Source organism: Ruditapes philippinarum, unplaced genomic scaffold (assembly GCF_026571515.1).
Source record: "Ruditapes philippinarum isolate M1 unplaced genomic scaffold, ASM2657151v2 ctg8579_1_1_1_1, whole genome shotgun sequence".
In the NCBI taxonomy this organism is placed as follows: Eukaryota; Metazoa; Mollusca; class Bivalvia; order Venerida; family Veneridae; genus Ruditapes; species Ruditapes philippinarum.
Window position 1 is genome coordinate 1 of NW_026854081.1, and position 12,270 is coordinate 12,270.

A 12,270-nucleotide genomic window follows, 5' to 3' on the forward strand; every position below is an offset into this window, starting at 1 on the left:
TTTTTTTTTATAAAATAAACGAGTTATCAGGAAAATCTAAATTTTAATATGTGTTTACTGATTATTTGAAAAAAAAATCATAGAAAAAAGGGCCAATCAAACAAACTTTAAAACTGTTAAAATTGCAAAAGCAGTCGTGATTGCAACAATTTATGATAAATATTTGTATTTTTTGCCAAGCTAATATAAAAATGATTGCTGACTACGTTATGTCATGTTTATAATCCGACATACTAGTGTGTTATAATGTTATGGCAGTTAAGATAAAAAATATATTGTAAAAAAACTTACAAGACACCAAGAGAAACCCCGCAGTAAGACGATGTGGACTGCAACTGTAACATTTTGTGCATGCAGACAATATTGCCACAATCAAAGCTATCAATTCAGTGGCAAGTCCGCTAACCATCAAACCCTGCGCTGCCTTAAACCAGTCTAGAAATATTACAAACAAATGAGCCGCGCCACGACAAAACCAACATAGTGCGTTTGCGACCAGCATGGATCCAGACCAGCCTGCGCATCCGCGCAGTCTGATAAGGATCCCTGCTGTTCGCTTACAAACCCTACTGCAAGTAGAGAAACTGATAGCGAACAGCATGGATCCTGATCAGACTGCACGGATGCGCAGGCTGGTCTGGATCCATCCTGTTCACAAACGCACTATGTTGGTTTGTCGTGACGCGGCTCAAATATAAGTTCCGTGAATATTTGTATCAAATTGTACTCTTTTTGATTTGCCTCTAAAATAATTTTATTTGAAACATATGACGTGTTATGACCACTGAGAAACTGTTAATTTGTCGTTCAATTCTGACATTGTAACCAACTATAGGAATGGATGGACAATGTACTTCTTTACGAATATTTTCGAAACGGCACGCCGAAGCTGGGACTGGAAACAATGGGTCACTTGATTGCGAGCTGTTTATAGTTACTTTTTATCGTTGTTGGCTGAATCAGTCACAGTTTCTCTAATATCATCAATATCTTAAAATATGGCTTACACATTTATCAATATATATATATATAAGGAAGAAAGTCATGAGCGAAAAATTATACACAGAAAACTGACACGAAAAAAAGGCACGCCGCAGTCCGGAATCGAACCATGGGTTGCAAGTATGCTACCCCTCTACACAACAGTGGTCGTTCAGTTTTCTTAGTGCTAACTTTATATAATTATTTAAGTTATTTTTAACTTAATTGTGACATGATCACTTTCAACAACATCGGTATATTATATATATATCTGATATAATTTAAAGTTACCCGGTAATCGTTTATATGTGCCAAAATCCTCCTCAAAATACCAATCACATTCATCCGAACATGCTGCAATGAGGCCATAATGACTTTCTGAAGTCTCATCTGCTACCCAAAATGGCGTAGTAATCGACACGAGAAGAGCCAATAAAGTGTTGACTAACAATATAATACCGACGAGATGTGCGCACGTCACCCGCATAGTGCTGTTCGTATCTAAATACAATTTAAATTTACAAGTCGATTTATAACTATAATACACAAAGTAATTATCGTAACTGAAATGAAAAAAATTGCAGAACACATAAAAATGACTTATAATTCAAATGATAATTATTTAATGACAATGTAACATCCAATAAAATATCCCACCGTTCACACCAATGGGAGAATAATAATCATCTTAACAAGAATGATACTTGTACTATGGACTTATAATAAACAAACTTTCACCGACTCACTAACGGAACACTATACAATAATTACTGCATTCTAAATATAGTGGTTATAAAGTACGCTCTATAATGTTATAATGATATATGAATCTGCTATTAGTGTTGTTTATCCTTTAAGAGAGGGATGGAGAATTCTCCAAGAAAGCACTTGTAAAGTTTTCAAGTAGAATGAAGTTTGTTAGTTTGTGTCATTTTCTTCCTTGATAGTTAAATAATATGCGTTTTATTACTTACAGGTTTTGGTGCGTCAACACAAGCAGACAATTCACGAGCGATAAAGCGACTTTTCTCGTGTATACAGTAACTGTTCCGCTGTTTGGTTTCTGTCAATAGAAGAAAAACGATGAAATCTCCGGAACTGTAAGTTTTCTGTTTAGCATTGACACAATTACTCATCAAATGACACCATTCCTCACTGATGGAGATCGGTCTTCCTCCTTTTGCTCACGCCCATGTCATTAGCGGACAAGTGCTTAACTATTATGTTCGATGCATTATTTGTATACGTTTTAAATTGTAGTTTTATCAAGTGTTATCCCAATAACAACAAATAACAAATTCCACACTTACTGCTGCGCCGCACGTTCTTCGAACGTGTATTTTCGTGTATTTTTAAAAAAATTAACATCTTTAAAAAGTTTTAAAATATATGAAATTGTAGTATTTACTTGATTCATGTAATGAAGTTGCCAATTCTGAATAAATTGATCTTTTAATTATAAAATGATGCGCAGAATTTAAATGTTTAAAATGAAAACAATCTAAAGAGGAATGTACATATTTCAACCAGGGAAAAATTTACATAAATGTAAGAGGATAATTCATTGATATAAAATGATATATAGAACACATTCTTTCTTTTTAGAACATAATTTATTTTCACAAATAATAAAGAACTCTTGAATTAATTTGCAGTGGCAAAAGCAAAATGCCGAGCTCGCAATTTATCATACAAGATGGGGTAGATTGCAGAACCAATTCAATATGTTGTTTCTTTTTTTCAGAGATAGGACACGATATCAATATCTCCATTTTCTTCCTGACCCCACAGAATATATATCATAATATTAAAAAAATTATATTCAACCGACTTTTTGCAACAAATGTGAATACTTTTTTCTCTTTTTATCAAGATAATATATATCACTATAACTCTACATAAAAGAAGAATTACCCCTTTACTACAAATTGAAAACTAATTTCAAAAAGTTTTAAAACATCTTTTTCTGTTGATATTCTATATATCCCTTTCATTGGAACGCATGTTATGTGCTGCGAAACGTTGGATATTTCATTTTTTTTCTTGACCTTCGATGAAGAAAAATATTTACGTAAAAATATATTTAGTGTAAAATTGAGCGCCCATTATTGAATTAGTCTAGCGTACCCTCTCCTCTGTCAGCTCATGTTATGTTATATCTTATGATTTAGACAGGAAATCTTCTCAAAAAGTACTCATAACTGTGCAGTATACTATAATTATTGTACATCAACTTTGTTTTTATAAATAAATCTTAAATTTTGTCTCTCTAAGGTCTGACAAAAATTTCTGCCGTTTAACAATCATGGATAATATAATAATACTAAGTATATACATGTACATTTTCTTACAAAATTTTAAAAAGGATACATACATTATTCTGACATTTACAGACAATTACATAATAAAGGGCATTTTTTAGAATAATAGCTTTTTATACATGAAACTTGTTTAGAAACGTGCACATGACATAAGCGAATGATTTAAAGGACGATTTACTGTAATATGTATCTTTGATGCAAACAAATGGACTTATGTTTCGTTATCAATTTCCTTGTAATTCAACAAAAAGTATTTCGTGGAACGCCTTTGAAATTATTATTAATATCAATATTTTCCCTGTTTCTATACTTTACCATGTTTTAGTTCTTATACATAAATGTCCTATTACAGATAGTGTATAAATATTTCCAGAAAATAAACCTTGAGAAAATTAAGATTTCAAGAAAAGTAAAAAAGAAACACATTCACAATTTAAGAAATAATTTACTTTTTATATGCAATTAATGGCTTATTTTGCAGTATGTATCACCAAATTTCTACTGCGTGACTAACGCAGTAAGGGCTATTTTTGCATATTTTGACCTAATTTTGTTACTGTTCGCCGTTTGTAATGTGTAAATTACTTTCTTTGTTCACATGACAATAGTTTACTTTTTTAATACATTTGAAAAAAAACAACAACATGATGAAAAATAACATGAATCTGAAGGTATGCTGTCTTAATACAATTATTTCAACGGCATGCTGTCTTAATACAATTATTTCAACGGCATGCTGTCTTAATACAATTATTTCAACGGCATGCTGTCTTAATACAATTATTTCAACGGCATGCTGTCTTAATACAATTATTTCAACGGCATGCTGTTTTAATACAATTATTTCAACGGCATGCTGTTTTAATACAATTATTTCAACGGCATGCTGTCTTAATACAATTATTTTAACGGCATGCTGTCTTAATACAATTATTTCAACGGCATGCTGTCTTAATACAATTATTTCAACGGCATGCTGTCTTAATACAATTATTTCAACGGCATGCTGTCTCAATACAATTATTTCAACTGCATGCTGTCTTTATACAATTATTTCAACTGCATGCTGTCTAAATACAATTATTTCAACGGCATGCTGTCTTAATACAATTATTTCAACGGCATGCTGTCTTAATACAATTATTTCAACGGCATGTTGTCTTAATACAATTATTTCAACGGCATGCTGTCTTAATACAATTATTTCAACGGCATGCTGTCTTAATACAATTATTTCAACGGCATGCTGTCTTAATACAATTATTTCAACGGCATGCTGTCTTAATACAATTATTTCAACGGCATGTTGTCTTAATACAATTATTTCAACGGCATGCTGTCTTAATACAATTATTTCAACGGCATGCTGTCTTAATACAATTATTTCAACGGCATGCTGTCTTAATACAATTATTTCAACGGCATGCTGTCTTAATACAATTATTTCAACGGCATGCTGTCTTAATACAATTATTTCAACTACAATTTTACGAAATGTCTTTTAAACAGTTCAACACAACATGCAATTACTACAGAGTTATACAAGCAGTAATCCGTCACGCCAGTTTACTTATACCATATAGTCTGACCATCTTACCAAATTGCATATTTTACATTACTTTCATCTTGAAAAGGAAAATAAAGGAGTGTTTTCGATCTTATCAAACGATTAAAACTTAGAGTTACCTGGCATAACTAAGTTTCTTGGAACAACACTGCAAAACTAGTTTTTGCACATTAAAAAAATAACAAAATTGTTTCCGATATTAACAAAAATATAAAAGTTTGAATTGATATTCATATGTGTAAAATAACAGAGAAATTAATTCTATGCTACAAATTTATCGACAATCGACTTTATGGTCGTGGAAACTATATAAGTTTTTTTTTTTTTGATAAATTTTATAAATATATTTCAAAAGATATAGCTTTATACTACGGTGGCACAAATGTGACATGTGTGTGTTTTTATTTATCTCGTGGCCACGAGATAATATGTCGTGGCCACGATTTACTAAGTCGTGGCCATGAGATAGCTAAGTCGTGGCCACGAGATACTATGTCGTGGCCACGAGTTACTAAGTCGTGGCCACGAGATAGCTAACTCGTGGCCACGAGTTAGTATCAGTAGTAATGGAAATAACGGGTGAGCAGTATACTTCTGGAGTAACTCGAAAAGAGCAAATAACCGGACAAAATTGCGTGATAATTGAAATGATTGAAGGTATTGTTAAGATCAATTAAACTTGAAAACTGCGAATAATTGCCGACACCTACTTATCGATTATACTATAATGTTAAAAACATATATTTATAACATAATTATGTATTTTATTTTTAATCGACCTTTCTGCAGAAGTACGAAATCCGTATATTTCAGTTGCCTGTAGTAGGTTTGGACAGTTTAGTTGCATAGTCTTTAATACCGAATATAGACTCAAAATAAATTACCTACAGACATACAAAGCAAGACATTACTTGTAGAATGATTTCAATAGAAATATCCGCTAGCGATAACTTGTCTTTGTAATAATTCTATAGATCCAGAAAACACAAATAGTCATATACAAATTAAAGATGGCCGATAATTCAAGCATTGGGGAAAAAGTATGTATTGGTCAATACTTACATAGATTACAAGTAACTACTTAAAATGATTGCGGTAAAGTAAACTGTTTTCGCCAACAAGTAACTTTAATAATATCGAAATCTGATCAATATTTAAATTGACGAAGTTTTAAGACATGTCAGTGCGTATATAAAAAACACACACACACTTAATCCCCAAAGAACGCCCAAATCGGCAACATTGAAAATGCGTCAGGCTAGGTGTGTTTGAGCCCGATCATGGACGAGAGTGGTAATTGCAAGTTACTGTCTACGACCTCTAGCAGAATTCAACTTTTCGAACATAAAAATGAAGAAATTTAGTATTTAGAAACATTCACAGAAGTTTTCATAAGGCGGTTATTGTGATATGTTCATGCAATTCCATAAAAGTGTGGCACCCTTGTAAAAAGAAACGAGAAAACAACTGGCGGATATAAAAGAAATTTGAGATTGAAAGGGAATATGAGACTGACACAAACGGGGTGGTTTTCATGATAAACATGAAGTATTATAACCAAAGGTTTCCTAGGAATTTGCCACTCTTAATTTTGGGAGGGAAACTGTCGCACAAAATTGATTATTGGGTAATACTTTTTCATTACAAGAAAGCATTACAAAATAAACATACACAACAGTTACATACACTTATAGATATACACTGTTTGTTTGTTTGTGTCATTTTACGCCTTTTTCCAACAGTATTTCAGTCATATAGGCGGGTAGTTTCCTAACCATCGTTCCTGGAGAGTTACACCAGTACTTGACGACCTTCCTCCGCGCTAAACTACCAAAGCATCTCCCGGGGATCGAACCCACGCCAGACAGGTAACTGGATTAGAAGTCATCGACTCTAACCACTCGACCACGGAGGCGGTCAGATATACACTGACGAAGTTAAAAGACATGTCACTACTTGAATATATTCTAATCAGAAACAAAATGTTAAACATGTAAAAATCGTTATAATCAAACACCAACAATTTTAAACTTTTACTGACGTGTTTTTGCATAAAAGTATCAACAAAATATGGTTGGATGGTGCATACGATTCAATAAATTCACTATGGGGGCGATTTCATTTTTAAAAGGGGTATAATTATTGCGTACCATACTACAATTTCGTGAATGCCTGTGAATATTTCGCAATCGTGAAGTTCTGCTGGTATAATAACGTACTAAGTAAGGACCGCAAATCTTAAATGAAATCGTCTATTAGATTACGTCTTAATTGATAGAATTTATGGGGAAAGGCAATGTTAAAATTTCGTGATGTATGTGAGTAAAATGGAATAAAGTGCATATAACCCTATCAGATATATATTTCCCCCACTATAATTCTATATGAATGGCGGAACAGACATTATGAAAGTACGCAAATCCTGCTAACCATAAAAAACTACTTAAATACAGAGTTAATGAAATTTGAAATAAAGTTGCTTATGCACAGAGCGTTTGTACATGTAAAGCTCGTCTTTAAAATTTACATGTATTATTTCATATTTGAAACAATCATTTAGGCATAAGTAGAAACTTCACTAATCCATGGTAATTACTAATGCCTTTTCCGCATAACAAAACCAATTAGCAATGTAAAAAATGTATGCAGAAAAATACCACATAAATACAACGTAAGTGCCTTGGTAGCGCCATAAGCATGATATTAGTCCCAAATGCAAACTATATGAGTTGTATACAATAGGCTATAATTGTTTTAATTGAAATTTGGCTACTTTTTTATTTGTAAACTAGATCGGATGAGATACCAGCGGAACATTATATCATTGTCCTTAACCAAGATTGCATTACTGTTGTTGGTGTTCAATACACAAGTTTATCAGTAATTATAAGGACAATATTCTTCCGATTTAAGATTTTCTTTACCATAAAAATCGAATATATAGTATGTAACCATTGTTTCGTTTAATGCTTGATACTGTTATAAAGGTTTGTATTAAATACAACAGTTAAACTTACACTATTGTCTGTCTCTGCTATATATTATGTTAAATCAAAGCTTAAAATTATGTATCGTTAAGGGTATAAAGTTATATGTTTTGAAATAGTTTCATAAAAAAGCAGAATAATTATATTGTTTCTACAATCGTACTCTCGAAAGTGTTGTAATATGGAATGTCCTTGTTATTCGACACACATAAATATTGGCCGTTGAACAAAATATTTACGTTTGCGGTTTTCCATTTAGCTATCATTTCGTGTATTCGCCATTCACTTTTGAGGCAATTGTTCAATACAAACATTTTTGAAGTATTCTGTTTTTAAACTTCAAACAGACAATCATTTTCCCAGCAGAATTATAGCTTAATACAGTTGAAACTGGCAACATTTTCAACACCTATAAAGGTGTTTACTGTTTCATTATGTCTGGCTTTTATTGTACTTTTTATTAATGATATATGATATAACAGTATATCAGTCTTTAATCACATGTACATTACTGTTGTTGGGTCAGTCAATAAGAAGACAGGCTTTAAAAAGACTAGACTTGACTCATTAGAAAAAGAAATTACTTTGTAGTTTTCATGGAATATATCCATCTTTACGTCATGTGATTTAGACGGTGATAAAGGCCTTGCGATAAATACAAAAGTGATTTCTAATATCTGTGATAAACTAACACTATTGCCCGTCCCGGATATAAAATATAAAATAATTGTTTTCGACGAAATCTTAGGAGATATGTAAACATGCAGTAAGTTTGCTATATTTTAACAAGAATAAACACAAAATGGCGGTTTCGTGCGGGAATAGATCTTGCAGGAAACGAGAATACAGTCGAGAATTAAGGAGATATGTTTTTCGTTACTTATTCCTCTAAACAGTGTCATGTGTTTGGCTTGTGAAAATATAATTTTGGACATAATATAGAACAGTATATCATAGTCTTTAGTCATGTGTACATTATTGTAGTCAATCAATAAGATGGCGAGCTTTGAATACGACTAGGCTTAATTTAACATTATATTGATGTCCTCACTCCTTCCGAGGAATCACCGCCTTCTCCAGATTTTTATACTTCAAAAACTAAGGATGGTTGAGGTTAATGGTCAAGGAAAACCATGACACTTCATGTAAAATCCCTGTCTGATGAATCATTTAGAAGGGATAAGCCATGGTTTATATAACCCAGAAAGATCACTGCACTTGATCAGTAGATAACATCCAATAATTTGAGGTCATTGGGTCAAAAATCAGGGTCACATAAATCTTCACAAAACAAGTGCTAATGGGCGATGTTGCACTTTTTATCACCATCTCTCATCAATGAGTCTGCAATATTGTTGTGTAAATGCTTCTGAGGGATCTCCCTCTCTCCAGATTTTGAACCCCGATTGGAAATGTTTACTAGAATGTAGTTTTTCTATAACCTTATAACAAATGAAGAAAACTTATTTCGTATGATTGATACGATTTATAAAGACTTTGTAATAAATACAAACAGTAATATCTAATCTACGAATATCGTTCGTCCCTGTTCATACGCTGCGTGTTTAAATACTGTATTATATTAAAGTTAATAGCTGTGATGTTTAACTGTCAATTTTTTCATCAAATAAACAGTTGAAACTGCCAATAATTTCCGGTTTATTAAATCGGCATTATAAATCTATACAACGTCATTTACATTTTAGTGTAAAACCTGCCGGAATACATTGTGTCTCCTTTCAACAATTGTTTTCTTCTAATCATTCTTCTTTCTATTTTAGTTACAGATTTTAGACATTGGCCTACGTGTAAAACATTATATAATGTTAAAGGCTGAATGACGCTTAGGTTCGGTGCTAGCAGGCGTTACGGATGGTATACACTTTTCATTATGTTCTCCATGAACCAAATTGGTAATTTCATGTTCATTGTAAAACATTGTTGTTTCACTGCTTTCCGCGGGAGTCAACACCATCTCCAGATTTCTAATTGGATTGACAATGTTGTCCTAGTACTGTAGTTCTTTTTTAACCGCGTTAGAAATCGAATTCACACTACAATCAATATTTAATTGTTGTATTGTACTGTACATGTTTTTTTCCTTTTGTGTCCATTTTGAAAATGTTTCAAGAAATCTGCTTAAAACTAGTGTTGGATGTGCTTGGAGTGTTATTGCCATGATGCATAGGGGAAAATCAGCGATTTATGTTTACCAAAAACGATAGCGACATTCTAAAAGAATTTTGGAATAATTTATCAAAAATTCAAAGTCAAAGTACATAAAACAGGTAGTCGTCCTTTTAATTTCGATCACTGTATCATATATATATAGGCGGTATCTTTTAATACGACTTTTGAAAACCACCTTTCTGGACCCAGCATTTTGAGGCGTTGTATAAACTTTAAAAAAGAGGCTAATTAAGATTTTCCGTGTATGTCAGTTAAACATAAACTGGATTTATTTGATAAATTTTTATTTTAACCAAATTCTTAACTTGGACTCCAACAAATTCGGGGGTTTACTTGTCATCATCAAGAAGTCCTGTAATATTAGCAGACCGACTAACAACTATAATTTACCATTTAAAAGTATTGTAAGAAGTTTTAGGAGTTTTAAAGCACAAAAAACACAAAATAATTTTTATCTATGGGTAACTTGGAAAGACATTCTTTTAAAAAACAATGAGAGCATTAATGTTATTAAGAAAATACTGGTTAAAAGTTGTTCAGTCAAGTGTAATAAACTATGCGAAAGTTTGAATATTGATTCTTATGTTTATAGAGATTTACGGAACCCTTAAACCAAATTTCAACGTGTCCTAGGCTAAGTCTGTTATGCCGTTTGTTACAATCTTTTTAGGTTTCAATTAAATTTGGATTAATCATGGCATTGGAGATATGAATTTATTTTTAGCAGTAGTAAAACAAAGATTAACAGATAGATTTATACAAAATTTTACAACTTTATGAGATTCATCAAGAGCAAGAAGTTATGTATTATTTTGTGATTTTGGTTTTAAATCATATCTGTCAATGGTTAATATTGAAAAAAATAGGAAATCTTTATCACGTTTCAACACTTCTTTCACATAGATTGAAAGTAGAAACTGGTAGATGGCATAAACCTGCAGCAATTCCTTATAATGAAATAAAATGTAACATTTGTTTAAAACTAGAAGATGAATTTCATGTATTATTAGAATGTCCATAGTAAAATGTTTTGAGAAAACAGCTCATAGATAAATGTATTTGGAAACAAGCAAATATACCAAATGTTATGAATTGCTAACATCTCAAAATGAAAATATTATAAGAAAATTATCAATATGTATCTTTAAAACGTTTGAATTAAGAACAAATGTTGAATATTCGTAAATTAAAGTAGCTAGGAAGGTAAATGTAATGTTACTTATTTGATATCATTATGCAAAACTTATGCTTCATTAAAACCTTGCTGTAATATGATTATTCTGTTCATATTAAACTTAACTTATGTCTCAAATATATACAGTAAATGTTAAATATATGTTATATATGTTTAATGAGCTTGATATTATGCTTATGTATGTATGTATGTATGTATGTATATGTATGTATGTATGTATGTATGTATGTATGTATGTATGTATGTATGTATGTATGTATGTATGTATGTATGTATGTATGTCTGTCTGTCTGTCTGTCTGTCTGTCTGTCTGTCTGTCTGTCTGTATGTCTGTATGTCTGTATGTATGTATGTATGTATGTATGTAATCATGGGTATAATACCCACATGTATTTGGAAATAAAAATCTGTAAAATCTGTATAAATAATAAAACTTGTATCTTTTTGCGATCACGTGAAGTAGATGAATTGAAAGAAAAAAAAGAACAAAATTAATGATCTTGCAGACTCGTTTCGATAAAATTATTTATGGAAAATGGAACACCCCTCATGCTCCCTTGTATCGGCTTAAGCAGTATTCAATCTTCAACGCTTTTTATGCTGGGGTCAATTATCTCAAAGGACCTAGAAAAAATGAAATGGTTACTTGCAATTAAAATAATTTATGAAAATGTTTACTTCTTCGTTGCGTGTGTTTCCTTTGAATAGTGTTTTTTTTCCAAGTGTCATTGAAATAGCTTACTTTTTAACTATAAGAAACCACCTTATACTTATCTAAAGAAAATACAAACGAAAAAGAAATATTGCTTTGAACAAATAAGAATATAAATATTTTGATCTCTCAAATTAACCATAAAAATGACTAGAACCTTGACATTAAAAAACTTTAGCAAACTCTTTTTTTAAAGTTTTAAGTAAATGTAAATGTGTTACAATATGTTCTTTTTCTTTTTTAAACTACCGTTATAATTCAAGTGTCTCATTGAATAGGCTTTTTTATCTAAAGTGGACGAGTCAAAGTCATTAGAC

The 12,270-nt window shown here is 31.6% G+C and overlaps 1 protein-coding gene across 1 annotated transcript; it reads right to left on the minus strand.

Annotated features, from left to right (window-relative positions):
* Positions 1–291: 291 nt before the first annotated feature.
* LOC132738879 (uncharacterized) lies at positions 292–1,641 on the minus strand (the record flags this gene model as incomplete). The annotated part of the gene is given in 2 exon segments (XM_060726487.1): positions 292–435; positions 1,273–1,641. Coding segments are annotated over 2 exon segments (340 nt in total), but the record flags the coding sequence as incomplete, so codon positions are not given.
* Between the last annotated feature and the right edge of the window lie 10,629 nt (positions 1,642–12,270).